Here is a 20,206-nt window from a genome sequence, read left to right on the forward strand (position 1 = left end):
AGGGACAAATATATCAGGCGGACTTGTCGGCCGAATGGCCCAATTCTGCTCCTGTGTCTTTAGATAGGACAATTGGGATATATAAATTCATAAATATCTACTCTTACCCTCTGTGAGGAACAATAATCACCGCGATACAAATTGAATTGTTTTTTTTTTACACACAAGCGGTTTGCTTTGTCTATGACTGGAATGGTGCGGCCTGCACTCGCATCCCTACTCGGATGTGAGACGACGACCGATTGCAATGGCGCCAACGGGGCGGGGCGCATGCGTGAATATGGACGCGCGATGGGGGAGCGTGGCCGCTGTTCCTGGAAGTGACGACAGTGAGGTCGCGCGGCGACTGGCCGGCGAGCGGGAAGTTGGAGCGCGGTGGACGGTTCAACCGTCAACTGAGCCCAGCGCGGAGTCCGGCTGCTGGCAGTCGGTGGGTAGGAGCTGTCTTGAGTGCGCGCTTGTTTTAAACTGTGAATGCTTTTGTTTTTTAAAACGCCCAGATTTGATCATTGCAGCCGTCTAGTGAGTGGAAAAACCCTGTGTGCTTATGCAGGTTAAAACATACTACACACGTGTACAGTCAAACTGTGCACGAAAGTTCGTTCACATTCATTGCAGAAGGGTTCGGTTAAACTACATGAGTACAACAGGTAGTGCAAAAAGAGAAAGGGAATAGAATATAATGTTACAGCTACAGAGAAAGTGCAATGGCCACAACGAGGTAGATTGACAGACTGGGAATACATTCTCTAACTTTTCCATAACTTATTTCAGTCACATTGCACGAGGGTTCAGCCAAACTGCACGAGGGTAACCCACTCAATCACCAAAACATCACCCATTCCTTCTTTCCAGAGATACTGCTTGTCCCGCAGAGTTACTCCAGCTTTTTGTGTGTATCTTTGGGGTAGAAGAGGTAATCTGCTACGGGTTGTCAGGATTCTGCGATGCAACCCACGGGTGCCTGAGAATGTGGTTGGTTGAGAGGGAACCATTATGTTAGAATTCTGGACTCCTGACAGGGTATTGAGATGCAAGGAACTGCTAATGCTGGAATCTTGAACAATATACAGCATACTGGAATAACAATGGGTCGGGCAGCATCTGTGGAGGGAATGGGTAGGTGGCATTTCTGATCAAGATCCTTCAGATCAAAGATCATGACACGATTGAGCCCAATCGGCTTTACATCTTTGTGATTCTGCTGAGATTAAATTCCATGTTCACAAGGAAGAATAGGGAGGTTGAATAGCAGTTGAGGTCACGACCCGTGACCCAGACTGTTGCCATGCAATGCCAACTGGAGTACACTCGGTGAACTGCAGCTCAGCGGGCCCTTCTGTCCCAGCTGACTGGTTCCACACTCGCGGATCGTGATTTCAAATCACTTCATGAAATTGCCTTCTTGTGGCACAATGTGGTTCATCCAACCGCATTTACCCATTACACTGTCACTTCCAGTGGAACAGCGCATCATAGAAACATAGAAATTAGGTGCAGGAGTAGGCCATTCGGCCCTTCGAGTTGGGCCCATTCAATATGATCATGGCTGATCATCCAACTCGGTATCCCGTACCTGCCTTCTCTCCATACCCTCTGATCCCCTTGGCCACAAGGGCCACATCTAACTCCCTCTTAAATATAGCCAATGAACTGGCCTCAACTACCCTCTGTGGCAGAGAGTTCCAGAGATTCACTACTCTCTGTGTGAAAAAAGTTCTCCTCATCTCGGTTTTAAAGGATTTCCCCCTTATCCTTAAGCTGTGACCCCTTGTCCTGGACTTCCCCAACATCGGGAACAATCTTCCTGCATCTAGCCTGTCCAACCCCTTACGAATTTTGTAAGTTTCTATAAGATCCCCTCTCAATCTCCTAAATTCTAGAGAGTATAAACCAAGTCTATCCAGTCTTTCTTCATAAGACAGTCCTGACATCCCAGGAATCAGTCTGGTGAACCTTCTCTGCACTCCCTCTATGGCAATAATGTCCTTCCTCAGATTTGGAGACCAAAACTGCACGCAATACTCCAGGTGTGGTCTCACCAAGACCCTGTACAACTGCAGTAGAACCTCCCTGCTCCTATGCTCAAATCCTCTTGCTATGAAAGCCAACATACCATTCGCTTTCTTTACTGCCTGCTGCACCTGCATGCCTACCTTCAATGACTGGTGTACCATGACACCCAGGTCTCGCTGCATCTCACCCTTTCCCAATCGGCCACCATTTAGATAATAATCTGCTTTCCCGTTTTTGCCACCAAAATGGATAACCTCACATTTATCCACATTATACTGCATCTGCCAAACATTTGCCCACTCACCCAGCCTATCCAAGTCACCTTGCAGTCTCCTAGCATCCTCCTCACACCTAACACTGCCCCCCAGCTTAGTGTCATCCGCAAACTTGGAGATATTGCCTTCAATTCCCTCATCCAGATCATTAATATATATTGTAAATAGCTGGGGTCCCAGTACTGAGCCTTGTGGTACCCCACTAGTCACTGCCTGCCATTGTGAAAAGGACCCGTTTACTCCTACTCTTTGCTTCCTGTTTGCCAGCCAGTTCTCTATCCACATCAATACTGAACCCCCAATGCCATTTGCTTTAAGTTTGTATACTAATCTCTTATGTGGGACCTTGTCGAAAGCCTTCTGGAAGTCCAGATACACCACATCCACTGGTTCTCCCCTATCCACGCTACTAGTTACATCCTCGAAAAATTCTATGAGATTCGTCAGACATGATTTACCTTTCGTAAATCCATGCTGACTTTGTCCAATGATTTCACCACTTTCCAAATGTGCTGCTATCCCATCTTTAATAACTGACTCTAGCAGTTTCCCCACTACCGATGTTAGACTAACTGGTCTGTAATTCCCCATTTTCTCTCTCCCTCCCTTCTTAAAAAGTGGGGTTACGTTTGCTACCCGCCAATCCTCTGGAACTACTCCAGAATCTAAAGAGTTTTGAAAGATTATTACTAATGCATCCACTATTTCTGGAGCTACTTCCTTAAGTACTCTGGGGATTTATCGGCCTTTAATCCATTCAATTTACCCAACACCACTTCCCGACTAACCTGGATTTCACTCAATTCCTCCACATCCTTTGACCCGCGGGCCCCTGCTATTTCCGGCAGATCATTTATGTCTTCCTTAGTGAAGACGGAACCAAAGTAGTTATTCAATTGGTCCGCCATATCCTGGTTCCCCATGATCAACTCACCTGTTTCTGACTGCAAGGGACCTACATTTGTTTTAACTAATCTCTTTCTTTTCACATATCTATAAAAACTTTTGCAGTCAGTTTTTATGTTCCCTGCCAGTTTTCTTTCATAATCCATTTTTCCTTTCCTAATTAAGCCCTTCGTCCTCCTCTGCTGGTCTCTGAATTTCTCCCAGTCCTCCGGTATGCTGCTTTTTCTGGCTAGTTTGTACGCATCATCCTTTGCTTTGATACTATCCCTGATTTCCCTTGTTATCCATGGATGCACTACCTTCCCTGATTTATTATTTTGCCAAACTGGGATGAACAATTTTTGTAGTTCATCCATGCAGTCTTTAAATGCCTTCCATTGCATATCCACCGTCAACCCTTTTAGAATTAATTGCCAGTCAATCTTGGCCAATTCACGTCTCATACCCTCAAAGTTACCTTTCTTTAAGTTCAAAACCATTGTTTCTGAATTAACAATGTCACTCTCCATCCTAATGAAGAACTCAACCATATTATGGTCACTCGTGCCCAAGGGGCCACGCACAACAAGTCTACTAACTAACCCTTCCTCATTACTCAATACCCAGTCTAAATCAATTTTAAAGTCTCATCCTTGCCTTTAAATGATTTTAAAACCTGAGTTTTTCCATACTTTGATATTACCTCCAAACCAAGCCAGTGTAAAGGTGTTTTCACTCCGTCCTTTCTGGCCTCTTGTGCATTTTATGTTTTCTTCTGAGCTATAGAAATCATTTCCTAAGACGCTCTCACTCCTTAAAACACCATATCACTGTTAGTCTAAAGCCAGCCAGTTATTTAGTGTTGAAAAATGTTGGCAAGAAACATCCGAATCAAGAGATAACAAAAGTATAGAGATCAGAGAATGAGATTTTTTTCCCACCACAGCAAATTATAACCATTGGCTGCCAGTGATAGTGCTTACTTAGCAATGCAAACTTCAAAATAATGTTCTTGTAACATATTGCATCCATATTAAATCTACTTTCTGAATTCAATGAAGAGGTTTAGTTTGGTTTAGAGATGACAAGACACTTCTGTAATCATTGCAGTGATGAATCTAGTTTTGTTTGAGATGTTACTACATTAAATCAGAAGGTTAAAACATTTTGTTACCAAGATTCAATTATTTTTTATCCACAGGTGTTTTTTCATATTAAGATTATTCTTGGCAATATGATAAATGCAACATTGATAAATCACCGGCACCATTTTGCAGTATTTTCTGCCTTTATGAAACCTTCAAGATGTACTTTATGGACTTTAAATTCTGGAACATCCTGAAGTGATGAAAGACACTTGGCCTGTTCTTTTATAAATGAAATTTGGCATCATGATTACGAAGCAATGGAAGATCTTCAATAAGGTGTTCCAAAATGATTGGAAGATTCTTAGCGTTTGGCTGAGTTTAAGAAAATATAGTAAATCTACTTATGACTTTTCTGGACTTACTGAAACATTGATTGAGCATTGTCAGAACAGGCAATTGCTATCTGGTGATAAAATCACACAAGACATGCTTGTCAACGGTTATTTCAATTACGGACATTTGGGAATGGAACTCAAGAGGAATTTGGTTACTAACTGGTGGGACTCGATGGTGTTATCCAGGGAGCAAGTATTTGGAGTGCAGAGTCCTCATCAGTTGAAGGGGAATCAGAATTCTGACAACAAGTCAATGAAACTGGTGGATGTTGCAACATTGCAAGTGCCATTAGATAAGCAAGATACGAATGGAGAAGGAATATTCTCACTAAAAGACAGATTGAAGGAATACATCGTTTTACGACCTAATCTTCTGCAAGGTATCATGGCATCATTTTAGTTCTTTAAACTTTTTTTTCATTCTATTTTGCTTCCAGAATGTTTAATGAGGTAACAAGAGTGTTTTATTGTCATATCGGCTGACAACCAGAACATTGAAATTCTTACTTGCAGCAACATAATGGATCATTCAATACAATACACATAAATAATATTTGATAAAGATAAAAATTAAATAAACTAATAACCCCAATACGAGTGCAACAAAAACCCTGAAGTCCTTAGTGCAACCAAAGACAATCATATGGTCATATGTGATAGGGGCAGAATTAGGGCATTCGGCCCATCAAGTCTATGCTACCATTCAATCATGGCTGATCTATCCCTCCTAACCCCATTCTTCTGCCTTCTCCCCATAATCCTTGACACCCGAACTAATCAAGAATCTATCTACCTCTGCCTTAAAAATATCCATTCTTGGCCTCCACGACCTTCTGTGACAAAGAATTCCACAGATTCACCAGCCTCTGACTAACAATTGTTCATAGTTGAGGTTAGTGTTGTGTAACGACCTGATGGTCGTTTTCAGACTCCTGGTGCCTTCCTGATGGTAGGAGTGAAATGAGAGCATGTCCAGAATGGTGAGGGTCTATGATGTAGATTTTTCTATAGAAAAAATCATCTAGTTCAGTTCAGAACGAAATAATCTATTTATTTTTATCAGTTAACGCAGTACCTGTACTTGATTTTAAAGTACATGGTATCGGTTCGATTCCTGGTACCTGATAAATGGATCAATTGTAATCATGTATTGTCTTTCTGCTGACTGGTTAGCATGAAACAAAAGCTTTTCACTATACCTCTGTACACGTGACAATAAACTCAACTAAATTGGTATCTCCACTACTCCCTTTCCTCTCTCCTTATCCCCTTGCTTTTGTTGTCTCCTTAATTGTGGAAATCTGTTAGGCCTGACAGTGAGTTTTGTAGAGAATTAATCGATCCTGAACAAAACAATAAAATGCTCATCAGTGTCTTAGAGAGATAAATCAGTTAATGTTTCCAATCAATGAAAGTGCATCGTCCTGAAATGTTTCTCCACAGTAGGCTTGACCTGCTAATTTAATCATTTACACGATTTCTTATGTTAATTATAACTTTGTAGCATCTGCAGCTTTTTGCTGTTCAATTAATAATTCCTGAAGCTATGTAAGAATTGAACTATGTAATGTTCTCCAAGGAGGAAAAAAACTGGCAGCAGTCAGTGTGTCAAGCAGCATCAATTGTCGATGTTTCGGATTTAGACTTTTCATCTGGAGTGAATGAGTAGAGAGGAAATAGCAACTATAAAAAGGTGGAGTGGAGGCACGATCAAGCAATAGGTGAATGCAAGTAAGAAGAGGTTGATTGGCAGATACAAATCATGTGGGAGAGAAGAGGGTAAATAGTGAAACTGAGAACGCGTTCAAAGAGTTGGAAAGTAGTGGAAATTATAGAGTGAAAGAGGACCTTTGCAGTCTCTAGTGAAAGAGAGGAGGAAACTTAAAAGAGGGCGAATCTTCAGTTTGTTAGATAATAGATTGGGAGTACGAAGCCATAAAGTTGCTTATAAATTATGAGCATAAATTATGATCAGCCATGATCAATGATCAGCCATGATCATATTGAATGGCGGTGCAGGCTCGAAGGGCCGAATGGCCTACTCCTGCACCTAATGTCTATGTTTCTATGCTGAAATTAAAGCTAGTTTACAAAATTGAAGCGTTGCTTGTAATTCCATGCATGATAAATTGACAACCAGCTATTTAATTTCATCCAAATTATATGCACTGATCTATAGAATAATAGAATGCGGAATGGAATACTTTATTGTCACATGTGACTAGGCACAGTGAAATTCTTTGCTTGTATACTCGATGTATACAAATAGCAGCAACCTACGGCACGCTAACAAAGTTACAAAGCTCCGCCTTTTGAACTGTGGAAATCTGTGTGCAGTTTCTACGATCTGGGAGTTGATTGAAGATGGGCTGTTAGGAAATTAAAAACCTGACGATAGTTCTGCTACAACAACAGGTGATGGCAGTATTGACCTATTTGCTGTGATTCTAAGTTTTATAAAACATTTTTTTTATCAGTTTAAAAAAATGAATTTGTGCTATGGGATATATGTTTAAAGATGGGAAATCCATTTTTAAGAGCAGGAAGTAGAAATGAGCTAAATTACGCTAATTAAGGAAGTAGAAATTAACTAAATTACATAGTGATATGGAAATAATTGGGATTTTAAAAGTCTGAAATTTGTAGAAGGGAGGAGAGTGAGGAATTGTCCGGGCGATCTGATCCTGGGTCGGGGCTAGTCAAACCTGCGTCGTTAGAGCATCCCGACTCTCTCCCGAGACTGCAAGCTCTTTGATGTTAAAGTCCGCAGGCCGCGGTTGGAGCATCGATCCCAGGCAAGGAATCGGCTCCGATGGTAAGTCCACGGCCCCGCGGTGGGGCTCAAATTTAGTCCCGAGAGAGGCCTCCAGCTCCACGATGTTAGGCCACAGAGCGACCGGAGACACGACCCAGAAAACAATCGCATCTCCGGCAAGGTAAGAGATTGGGGGGGGGGGAAAGTTTCCCCCGACCCCCTCCCCCACCCCTCACATAAAACAAACCAGAGAACATTAACACAAACTTTTAAAACACACTAAAAATAACAAAAATAAAAGACGAAAGGACAGACAGACTGTTGGCGAGGCTGCCGTCACGGTGCCACTCAGAAATCCAATTATTGGTTAAACAATGTACTTGACTTGAAATGAACAAGCATGAGTGTGTGCATTAAAACTGGACTTTCAAACAACTCCATTGCACATCATTTTAACTTATTTTTTATTTTGTCTTGATTGTATTGATTGTCACCCCTAATGTCAGAGTTAAAGGTGGTTAAGATTGAAGTTTGTCAATTCTAACATATAACTAACGGAACTTTTTTGAAGTTTGAAGCTCACATTTGTTTCTTTTGATCCACTGTAGGAGCATTTTGTGAATATACCAAATCTTTGAATCTTGTCAACAGGAAGTTACCTTTTGGTTTGGCTGAGATTGGGGTATGTTATCAGCCCATTACTGCACCTGAGTTTCCAACTGAGTTCAATGCAGTAAGGTAAGAAACTCAAATAAACATACAATAGTTTCCTGCTTCATGAATAACTTATTGTATTGTATTGTATTGTATATCTTTATTGTCATTTCCTGTGTATTCGCATACCCAGAGGAAACAAAAAAACGTTGCTCAACCAGTGTCCATTCAGTGTGCATGAAAAATAAATAGAAATAAAAAATACATGTATCATGAACAAATTTAACACTCTACTAAACATTCAACAGGCGTTCCGACCGGCAGCGGCACAACAGTGGCTCTGCTGCAGTGTGTCCAGGTTGGGGGTTTGTGCGCGATACTTGGCAGGGGGCAAAGTCCATTTAGCAGTCTTATAGCCTGTGGGAAGAAGCTGAGGAGCATCCTGCTGGTTTTGCAGCTAATGCTCCTGTACCTCTTCCCAGATGGCAGGATGGAGAAAATGTCATGCAATGGGTGGTAAGGGTCTTTGATGATGGAGATGGCTCTGCTGATACATCTCTTCCTGTATATGTCCAGCAGGAAGGGGAGTGGAGCACCAATAATCCTGCTGGCGGTCTTCACTATCCTGTCTAGTTGGTGCCGTTCGTACGCCTTGCAGCTCCCGAACCAGGAAGTGATGCCGTAGGTCAATGTGCTCTCGACAGTCCCCCTATAAAAAGTCCGTAGGTGTGTAGTGGGGAGGCCTGCTTTACGTAGTCTTCGGAGAGGGTGTAGTCGCTGCTGGGCTCTCTTGACCAGAGCTGTGGTGTTGGCCGTGGACGTTAGGTCATCAGACAGATGTAGTCCTAGGAACTTCATGCTGCTGACCCTTTCCACATCAGCTCCGTCGATGTGCAGAGGTGTATGGTGTTGTTTCCCCGCCCTCCTGAAGTCAACCACCATCTCCTTAGTTTTTCCCACGTTAAGAATGAGGTTGTGGGATTTGCACCAACCTGTGAGCAGCTCCACCTCCATCCTGTACGCCGATTCATCATTGTCACTGATGAGACCCACCACTGTTGTGTCATCAGCGAACTTGTTGATGAAGTTGTTATTGAGTCTGGCAGTACAGTCGTGTGTCAGCAGACTAAACAGCAGGGGGCTTAGGACACAGCCTTGGGGTGAGCCAGTGCTCACGGCTATGGTTTTTGATGTCCTACTGCCCACCCTGACTGTCTGCTGCCGTTGCGACAGAAAGTTCAGGACCCAGTTGCATGTGCCAGCATCAACCCCCAATAGCTCCAACTTCTCCACCAGCTGCTGCGGAATGATTGTATTGAAAGCAGAGCTGAAGTCTATGAAGAGGATCCTGGCATAGGTATTTTTCCGATCGAGATGTGACAATACGAGGTTCAGTGTTGTTGAGACTGCGTCCTCTGTGGATCGGTTGGCTCTGTAGGCGAACTGCAGTGGGTCTAGGTCGGCAGGTAGACTATTTTTGATGTGCTGCATGACTAGTCGCTCAAAACACTTCATTACAATGGGTGTTAGGGCCACTGGTCGAAAGTCATTATGGCAGGCTGGGTTTGGTTTCTTTAGGACAGGGACGATGGTGGCACTCTTAAGACAGTTGGGCACTACTTATCAACAGTAAAATGGCATCAGGTATTTTCAGACATAAAGCAAACTCTATTTTGTTTGAAATAAGGTCCTCAAATCTCACTATGTCTACGCTGACCCTCTCGATTCGTTCAAAACTCCTGTGTTAATTTGGACCCCAAATTTGCATAGTAAACTCCCAATTAGGATGTAAGATATGAATTTGTTGATATGTGGCATGTTCTGCTCTCTCCAGGTACCCAGTGGTAGTGTTTTATATTTTGTGACAGAATGCAACAGTACATCATACTGGCTCCTCAAAAAGTGAAAGTAAATTATTGCATAGAAGCCACTAGAGTCGCGCTAACTGGTGTATGCACAGGGGCACTTTTTGTCTACAAACAAAGCAATGCCCAGTTCTGTTGATGTGTTTGTAACTTTCTCCGCTCAATACCGCATTTAATGTTTCTCTCTTTCATAGCAGTTTTGTTACTAATGTTGTAAGTTGCCTGTCACCGAATTATGACCCCTTGCGGCTTTATTTCTGTGTTATTTTGGATTTATTGGCACTATTCAGTTGATTGTTTGGACATTTCAATTCACTGCTTTGAAAGAAAAATGTAGCTTCGTGGAACAAGCCACAAATAAAATGTCACTTAAATAAAAGAGTAATATTCTAACAATTTAGTGATTCTTGTGACTTTAATCTCGCATTATTTTTAAAGAACTGCAGAAGTGGAATTGGCATCATTGGTATGGTTCAGTTCTCCTCGGACTTCAGGAAGCTGGCTAGACTACTGGGTGCGTCAGCGTTTGCTGTGGTGGAGGAAAGTAAGAAGTTCCCACTTAAACAATATTTATTTAAGAATAATTTTCTCTGAGTTTTTCACTCAGTTACACCATTTAAATGTGTAGGAAGGAACTGCAGGTGCTGGTTTACACCGAAGATAGACACAAAATGCTGGAGTAATAGTGGGACAGGCAGCATCTCTAGATGGAAGGAATTCCTTCTAAACAGAAATGCTGCATCTTGCTGCTACTCCAGCATTTTGTGTATATCCATTTTAATAATAATTTGAGACAGGTTTTATTCGATACTTGCTTATTTTGTTGATTATTAATGATTTGGACCAGGGGATTGAAGGCTTTGTGGCCAGGTTTGTGGATGGTACGAAAATAGATGGAAGGGCAGGGAGTGTAGAGAACGCAGAGACTCTGCAAAAGGACTCGGACAGGTTGGAAGAGTTGGCAGAGAAGCAGCAGATGGAATATAGTGTAGCAAGGTGTGGACTCGTGCATTTTGGCACTAGGATTAAAGGCGTAGACTATTTTCTAAATGTACAGAGAATCCAGAAATCGGAGGTGCAAAGAGACTTGGGAGTGCTGGTGCTGGATTCTCAAAAAGTTAATCTGCAAGTCGAATCGGTAGTAAAGAAAGCAAACTCAATGCTAGCATTTATTTCAAGAGGGCTTGTATACAAAACAGGGATGTAATGCTGAGGCTCTAAAAGGTGCTGGTAAGGCTGAGAATATTGTGAGCAATTTTGGGCACTATGTGAGGAAGGATGTGCTGGCTCTGGAGAGGGTCCAGAGGAGGTTTACAAGAATGATCCCAGAAGTGAGGTTCAATCAATCAATCAATCAATTTTATTTGTATAGCACATTTAAAAACAACTCGCGTTGACCAAAGTGCTGTACATCAGTGAACGTACTAATGTGCTACATACAATGGTACACAGACCTAACAATACATACATAAACTGATTACAGTGCCCCTTCGGAGGGACTTAAAAACGCTAGGGAGTAGAAATAGGTTTTGAGCCTAAAGGAGTCGATGGAGGGGGCAGTTCTGATGTGGAGAGGGATGCTGTTCCACAGCCTAGGTGCTGCAACTGCAAAAGCAAGGTCACCCCTGAGCTTAAACCTAGACCGCGGGATAGTCAGTAGCCCCAAGTCGGCCGACCTGAGGGTCCTGGAGGTAGAATGGTGGGTTAGAAGATTTTTGATATGGGGGGGAGGGGGGGGGGGGGGGCAAGCCCGTTAAGGGCTTTGTATACGAATAAGAGGAGCTTGAAGTTGATTCTGTACCGTACTGGGAGCCAGTGGAGAGAGGCCGACTTGAGGCCGCCCCCCTCCCTCCCCCATATTAGTCTGAAGAAGGGTCTCGACCCGAAACGTGGCCTGTTTCCTTCGCTCCATAGATGCTGCCTCACCCGCTGAGTTTCTCCAGCATTTTTGTCTACCTTGAATTTTTGATTAGTACAGGCATCAGAGGTTTTGGGGAGAAGGCACGAGAATGGGGTTAGTAGGGAGAGAGAGATCAGCCATAATTGAATGGCGAAGTAGACTTGATGGGTCAAATGGCCTAATTCTACTCCTCTCACATGACCTTATGACCTACAGGAATAATGGGTCTAATGTGGAAGTAAAATCTCACATTGTCCAAAAAGTATGCACTAAATTTTGTTTTCTGGGGTACAAACTTTGTGGGGGAAAAAACATAAGAAATAGAATAGGACATGGGCCATTTGGCCCTTATTTTACAATCATGGCTAAAATTTTAACTCTGCGTCACTTTCCTGCTTGAGCACCATAAGCCTTTGATTTCCATATTTTCCAAAAATCTACTGATACATTTTTAAAATATATTCACCAACCGAGCCTTAATATCTCTCTGGGTAAAGATTTTTCAAAAATTCACTACTATGAGTAACAAAGTTGATTTTCATCTCAGTCATGAATAGCTGATTCCCTAGTTTTAGACTTGTTCCTGACACCTGGTGATAAACATTTTCTCTTGTTTTAGATAGTGTTAAAGATTGGGAAAGGAATAAGTTATTTTATTAATGAATTGTTTTTTATTCTATCATTGTTGTTTTATAGTTTGCCAAAAGTCCATCAAGTTTTACAGCCGGTGACTCCCAGAATAATTATGGAATTAAAGGAACTACACTATACTTCAGTTTTCCTTGGGGGAAGGAACCAATTGAGACATTGGTAAATCTGGGAGACAAAGATCTTTTGCGTGAGCACCATGGAAATAAATCAAGCTTGCAAGTATGTGTGTGACCATTGTTTATTTGTAGTGTATATTGCAGAAATTCTATTCAAAAAACATTGGTAAATTATAGATGGGACAGAGATATTGTTTAAAATGGCTGTAATTATAGTTGTTTCTAAGAATTATAGATCCTTCTAAGAATAGTAAATATGGGCTGAAGAACAAAGGTTTCATCTTTGGCCTCTCTTCCAATTGAGTTCAGCTGCAGCAGAAGAGAGAGCCAAATCGTAGGACTGACAATAATGAATGCTCCCTTATTGGCGGAGATCATGCCATATTCCTTAATAGCATTTTAAGACCATATCCCTTAATAGCAGTTACCATGCTAAATTAAATCAAAGTTGAAGTTCATCTCTGACATACATTCAGTGTAATATAAAGCAAATGTATTGTCAGATGTATCATCCTTTGAATGACACTTGGAGAATCATAAAATAGTTGCAGCACAGAAGGAGGCCATTTAATCGTTCATGTCAGTGCTTTCTTTCTGCAGTGTATCTCTTTAGTTCCTCTTACTGGTTCTTTTTCCTGCCGGTTTTTTCCCACCATTTTCTTATCTAATTCCCTCTTCAAGGCCGCCATGGAGCCTCCCTCACCACATCTGATGATGCATTTCATATTCTAACCAAACATCTTTTAAAAAAAAAAACACTTTTTCTCTTGGATTAAATATAACTTTAATTCATATTCTGTATTAATGCCTCTAAAACCTTCTTGGTACCAAGGTTAAACTCACGGGCCTATAGTTGCTACTTTTCAGTTCTCTAGCACCATCCTGCATCCAAGGAGCATTGGAAGATCGCAGCCAGTCCCCTCACGATTTCTTCCCTGTACTTCACTCAAAGGCATTGGATGCGTCCCATGTGATCCCGGTGACTTGCCTACTTTTGATTTCATCCAGCTTTTTCACATAATCAGAGGATTTATGCCAATGATGTAGATGACATTTTAAGAATTCTTGTGGCACAGTTCAAAGAGCATTGATTTTCCTCGGGTGTTCAACCAACAGCCTGCCAACTAAACTATGAAAACAAGTGACACCACTAGAACATTAACACATCATTTATCTCATTGCTATTAATGGGGACTTTAAATGCATAACATGTATATTTTTATGATATTTCTGAAATGCACAAAAATGCTTTAGATGAATGGAAGTATATCATGAGGGATTTCAGAAGAAAGGCGAATCAATGCTTATAGAACATGCTTATTGATCCCAAAAGGGCCGAGATGGGAGGAAAACTGTTATTCCGTATGTGCTATCGATGAACGGGAATCTGGATCGAGGAGTGATTGCATTTCTCTTTGATTCACTGCAGTTAATTGAGAAAGTTGATTCTAAATTAAGAAAAAATCAAAAAAAGGTAAGCAAAATGCTTGAAGATAGACACAAAAACCTGGAGTAACTCAGCCGAACAGGCAGCATCTCTGGAGAGTAGGAATGGGTGACGTTTTGGGAAAGTACCCCATTCTGACAAATGCAATCTCATTGGTACCAGTAAACTTCACATTCGGGTTGACCGGCAAAGGACTTTAAATTTATGAGAATTATTTCCCTGAGTTTTAATTTAACAATTTGTTTTGACAAGAACTTTTTGGGTGCATTGGTTTTACATTTGTTACTATTTTACTTTGTTTGCAAAGGTTCTTAAACACGCAGGTTTATTATGTAAACGGAAGACTTTTGATCTTCCGGTTGATAAGATCTACCGGTTGATAAGATCTACCATAAAATGAGCAGTTGCTCCAGAACACTCCATTAAAATTTTTATTGACACTCCATTAAAAAATTTGTTTTGTCCACTTTTAATGGGAGATTTGGCAATGTTAAAAATTGATGCTTGAGTAGGAAGAAGCAAACGACAAAGAGGGTTGATGAACAGTATTAGTCAGGCAGCAGAATACTCTCAAAGCATTCTTGGGTAGGCTATAGACTTTGAGCAGTAAATATTCTGGGACTGGAAGGACTCAGCAATTGGGTAAGGACACGGGAGAGGGCAAGGGACAGTGACCAACTAAATTGAGGTAATTCTTAAAAAAATCAGAGTAGCGAGTTTAGGAGAAATGCTTTTATGCATTGAAATGTTATGATCCAAGAGCAGATACTATAGTAATGGAAAGAGAAAATTACATCTCTATACTTGAAAAAAAAAAATTTGCAAAGCCATGATGAAAGGTCAGTGGGATCAAGACCAATAGCTCTTGTGTAGAAGATCACCTTGGTTTCACTTAATTTGAGATATTCCCTTCCCTGCAGTTTTAAAGCGTCTTTTGGCCCCTATCTGACAGGGGTCTTCAACCTGAATATTAACTCTGTTTTCTTCCCGCTGATTCGTCCTGATCTGCCAAATATTTCCAACGGTTTCTGTTTTTACTTTAGATATCCAGATTCTGCCATTTTTTTGCAAATAACTGGTGCAGGAAGGATGGACTCTTCTTTTGAAGAGAGTGCAAGAGTAGCTCAGCGGGTCAGGCAGCATCTCAGGACAACATGGATAGGTGACATTTTGGGTCGGGTCCCATCAGTCTTGTCTTGCTGCATTAGTCTAAGGTTAGGTTCTATAATTACATTAGTGTAATTTAATACACTTATTTAAAGATGTTATTTGACATTTTTCACATATGCTCGGTGTTTGCTTTGAAAATAGCCAAAATTAACATTCATGTGAACTTTTAGGTGCTAAAGCTTCATCCGTTTCTAGCTCCATACAAAGTAGCTTTGGACACTGGAAAAGGACCTACGGTTGAGTTGCGTCAGGTATGCTGTATTTTTATGACAAAAACCATGAAGTTATGCCACTAAACAAGTCATGGATCTGGACATTCTTAATTAATTGTTCTATTCTGTTTAAATGTTTTTATTATTAACATTTTTACTTTTCACTTTTTAAATATCTTCTGATTAATTTTGTGTCTCCTATTAGATCTCTTCAGATGTATTTATTTATTTTTGCATTTTTCTAGTTTCCTTTGACATTTTGGCGGGTTTTTTTTTCAGGTATGTGAGGGATTATTACGAGAGTTATTGGAGAAAAGAATTACAGTCTGGCCTGGTTACCTCGAAACTATGCACTTGTCAATGGAGCAGCTAGCTATAAAGTAAGAAGTACTTTGTCATTGCTATTGAGCGAATCTTGATAAGGTTCAAGTTAAACTTTTTTTAAAGTTTAATGTGGTTAAATTGTATGTACTTTTTACAAAAAAAATAGATCAATGGTCATATTACATCTTTTTAGATATTGAGTTGAATTTTTACAAATAATATCCATATTTATACTTGGTATAATAAGAGATGTGTTTTAGTTGCCTTGAATTCCCTATTCACTCTAAACTGAAAACAGAAATGGGGGATACTGGGCAGGTGAAGCAGTATCTGGAAATAAAAGAAATAAAAACATTTTAGATGGATGACCATTGTCGGGAAATACGGTACTTTATTAAGAGATATGGCTTTTAAAGGTGCAGTATCATTTAAATGTCGACTGACAGCTTACGGAGAGGAGAACAATCTGCACATGCGAGGTTTAAGATTTTTTAAAAGCCGACTGAATGCCTACCCTGAGTAATTAGTCATCGCATGTGCCTGGTTTAGACTATTCTAAATTTTGATGGATTTTATATAATGGCATTTTGCATAGTCACTACATCAAGGGTTGGGAGGATTATTTTTGTAGCTGAAAAATGATACTGCACCTTTGAGGAAGAATAATGTTTAATTTGTATTCAATCAAAATGTCATTTAATTGGCTCAGAATGAAAGTTTAAAAATAGAACACAAAGGGAAATTCCAACTGTGTAGCAGCCACGTTGTTTCCTGGCACTAATGCTTTTTTGTTTTTGTTTTTGCGAATGTAAAAAAAATTCAATATCTATAGAAACTGTTCAAAGACGGCACTAAATTCACTTGACTTTCTCTCCTGGCAGGTATGATGAGATGGGAGTCATTTTTACAATTGTTGTCAGTGAGACTACCCTAGAGAATGGCTTAATACATCTCCGGAACCGAGATACAACTATGAAAGAGATGGTTCACATCTCAGAAGTGAGGGACTTTCTCACTAAGTACATTCAGGAATCTTGAAAAAATGATGTCTCTATAGTACTGATTGTTTAAAATTTAAAATAAAACCATCAAGCCTTTCAGTGATGAAACTATTAGTGATCTTTTAGGTCATTAACTATATTCTGATATGCACTTATACATTCAAGTATATGATTTAAAAATTGAGTTGTTTATCACTCAGTTAGCTGCTAACAGATGTGATGTAATTGATTTCCTGCATTTTATAAAGACTGCCAGTCAGGAGTGGGAACTGGCTCCAACTACAAAAGCACATGACAAAACTGAGAAGATTGATAGAAGATCTGCTGGCTGCTGCAGAGCTGCAGGTATCTTTTGACATGTGTGAAGTCGGTTCACGGTCGCATTTTCAACTTGCGAATTGGTGGGGTTACGAACAGTTCGCTGTAGCGGAAGACTACTATATTCTGGGGGCGATCTGTATATAGCTTTGAAGAGAAGCTATCCACTTCATGTGAAGAAACACTGGGCAGCTATATCTACAATATTTGTTAAAATTCACAGAATTTCAGCTGTAGTCACATTTTTTGTACTATCTTTAAAATTAAATATCCTCCAGAATTCAATGCCCCAGATGAATCATATAATTTGCCTTGTATTAGGTTGGGTTCACTTGGGGTAACTCATGCCCAAATGTTTTCAACCTGCCAACAATTCAAATTAGCAATACTATTTGTATGTAGCAGAGCTTTATTGTGACATAGCTGTACACCTCCCAGGAAGTAACTATCATTTAACATTATTTTTAATAGATATAGACATCTTAAAGTTGTTCTGTTTATAATGCAGTTAGCAAGAATTAGATTTAATTTAGATTTAGAAATGTGTTTATACTGGTGATTCAAGTATGGTGATTGTGCTCTGATGCATGTTTCCTGTTATGATCATCTTCTTGTGGTGAGAAGAATGTCAACTTATTAAAATTTAAAAATAAATTTAAATAAATACTTTATTGATCCCCTCGGGGAAATTCAGATGTCCAGAAGCCCCCAACCAACAAACCCAGATTCAAAACGAACGCAGACAGAAAATACATAGAATACACTGTGGACACTACCTGAGAGCAATAAATACTTAAAAAGACCAATAATTAACAATTAAAAATTAAAAATTGCAAAAATGCATCCCCCTACAGCCTAGCTGTATTATAAAATCCGAATTATAAAATCTAATGGCTGCAGGGGTGAAGGAAACTTATTAACCTGCACTCAAAACTGTTACTAATTTGGATCAACTCCATTCATCTGAAACCTCATTTAGGATCCTAAATATTGCTTAATTTCACAATTTTCATAACTGTTTAAAACTATTTGAATACCTGCAAGTAATGAATTACAGTTATCTCATCCTGCAGCCACCACCCCTACTGTGCCCTTTCCTCCTAAAGAAATATTGATTTAGATATGTAAATGTAACGTTAAAAAATGATTGTCACAATGGAGAAAATATAGTTCAAAAATCAAGCCCAATCTGCCCAGGCAAAATCCAATATTATACATTGTTTAGTTGAGAAAGGATCATTTTCCATACATTTATTTTAAATTGTCATACTGGAAGAGAGTAGGTGGGTTACATGGGGAAAGGGAGTAGACACAGAGTGCAGATGACCCCAGTGGGCATTCAAAACAGGTGTACCCTTTTGGATACTGTAGGGAAGATGGCCAGTCAGGGGTGAGCAGCGATAGCAGTCAGATCTCTGGCATAGAGTCTGACTCGGAGGATCAGTAGGGATGGGTAATGTCAGGCAGGACCATAGTAGACAGCAGACAGAAGATTATATGGCAGCAATCAAGGCTCCAGGATGGTGTGTTGCCTCCCTGGAGCCAGGGTCCAGGATGTCAGAGATGCTGCATGGCATTCTCAAGGGGGGAGAGTGAGCAGCCAGAAGTCGTTGCGCATGTTGGCACAAATTACATGGATAGGAAAAAGGATGACATCTTGCAAAATGAATATATTGAGTTGGGCAAAAGGTTAAAATGCAGCACTTCCAAAGGAGTGATCTGTGGATTTATTGGGCGATTTAGATTAGTTTAAGGATTAGTTTAGAGATAATGTGGAAACAGGGCCTACGGTCCACGCCGACCATCAATCATCCGTTCGCATCAATTCTTACCGACACACTCCATTTACAAACCTGCACATCATTGGAATGTGGAAGGAAACCAGAGCACCTAGAGAAGACCCAGGTGGTCAGAGGGAGAACTTGCAAACTCCACACAGACAGCACTTCTAGTCAGGATCGATCTCTGGTTTGAAAATTGGAAACGGAAACTCTCATTGTGAGGCAGCAACTCTACCACTGTGCTGCCCAAAGATGTCTGATTCTGCTCCTAGTGTGCTCTTTTGCACTCCTCTTTGAGTTGTTGGTCTGATTGCATGGTAAACAACCTGAGCTTTATGCTTTCTCAAGGTTGTAGGTTATATTGGAATGAATTCTGTTGCTGCTGGTGGGTAACTGTCTACAATGAAAACACAGATTTGGGCTGCTACACTATTTTGCATTGTTACATTGCTTTTCCTTGGCGTGATGGGAATAACAGTTCCCGCCCCTCCGATGCCCCTCAATGCATTCTATGCTCTCGTTCAACGGACTATTGGTGGAATTATGTCATCGCCCTGACAGCTTTAGTTGTGCGTGTATCCATTGTTTTTGTCGCACATGCTAGATCGGCTTCCTGGAGATGAACATATAGAAAACAACTGACCCAGATTTTGTCTTTGCTCATGTCCCCGGCAACTATGCTGGATCAGTTGACAGGTGTACTCGTGGACACCAATAACGTTTCCCTACTCCATCTGGAGTTTCCATCCGCTTCGAGAACAATGCTGTCATGTAAATTCAATGATAAACAAGGTATCTAAATCTAAATTTTATTAGTTACTAGACCAAGTGCAGACCCGTTGGGTCTGTTCCCCCAACGTGCGGTTGTGGGGGGGGAGGCGGCATGCAGCGTCACACACACTAACTATCTCTCCCCCCGCACTCGCGCTAATTACCCCCCCCCCTTGATATAATATTAATGTTATTAATTTGCTCTTACCCCATAACCACCATATCTACTGACGCATAGCCCCCAACTTGCAGTCACACCTAGAGAGGGGGGGAGGGGGCGGGTGTATGAGAGTGAGGGCAGAGAGAGAAGGGGCAGAGACAGAGAGAGAGACAGAAACACAGAGATAGGGGCAAGAGGGAGAGGAGGGTGGGGAGGAGGAGAAGAGGAAGGGTGGGAGGGGGGGGGGGGAGGAGAGAGGGTGAGAGTGAGGGGGAGAGAGATGGGGGTGAGGTGTGGAGGAGGGAGGGTGGGGGGAGGGGAGAAAGAGGGGTGGGAGGGTGTGCTGAGAGGGGAGGTGAGGGGAGGGAGAGAGGTGGGGTGCAGGGAGGGAGGGTGGAGGGTAGGGGTGTGTGGAGGGGGGG

At 41.1% G+C, this 20,206-nt stretch overlaps 1 protein-coding gene across 1 annotated transcript; it reads left to right on the plus strand.

Annotated features, from left to right (window-relative positions):
- Nucleotides 1-287: 287 nt before the first annotated feature.
- Nucleotides 288-16,938, plus strand: polg2 (polymerase (DNA directed), gamma 2, accessory subunit). The gene is made up of 9 exons (XM_055653786.1): nucleotides 288-430; nucleotides 4,378-5,039; nucleotides 8,023-8,152; nucleotides 10,372-10,477; nucleotides 12,530-12,703; nucleotides 13,934-14,074; nucleotides 15,388-15,468; nucleotides 15,709-15,809; nucleotides 16,635-16,938. Exons 2-9 carry the CDS (start codon nucleotides 4,553-4,555, stop codon nucleotides 16,789-16,791), a joined length of 1,377 nt encoding a protein of 458 aa, XP_055509761.1. The 5' UTR covers nucleotides 288-430; nucleotides 4,378-4,552; the 3' UTR covers nucleotides 16,792-16,938.
- The last annotated feature ends 3,268 nt before the right edge of the window (nucleotides 16,939-20,206 follow it).

This window comes from Leucoraja erinacea, chromosome 23 (genome assembly GCF_028641065.1).
Source record: "Leucoraja erinacea ecotype New England chromosome 23, Leri_hhj_1, whole genome shotgun sequence".
Lineage (NCBI taxonomy): Eukaryota > Metazoa > Chordata > Chondrichthyes > Rajiformes > Rajidae > Leucoraja > Leucoraja erinaceus.

Bases quoted from the DNA above. Each gene is read 5' to 3' on its own strand.
- polg2 (XM_055653786.1), top strand. From the start codon at position 4,553: ATGAAATTTGGCATCATGATTACGAAGCAATGGAAGATCTTCAATAAG. The intron at 14,075-15,387 runs GTAAGCAAAATG...GTGAACTTTTAG, and splicing joins TAAGAAAAAATCAAAAAAAG to GTGCTAAAGCTTCATCCGTT. The intron at 15,469-15,708 runs GTATGCTGTATT...TTTTTTTTTCAG, and splicing joins CTACGGTTGAGTTGCGTCAG to GTATGTGAGGGATTATTACG.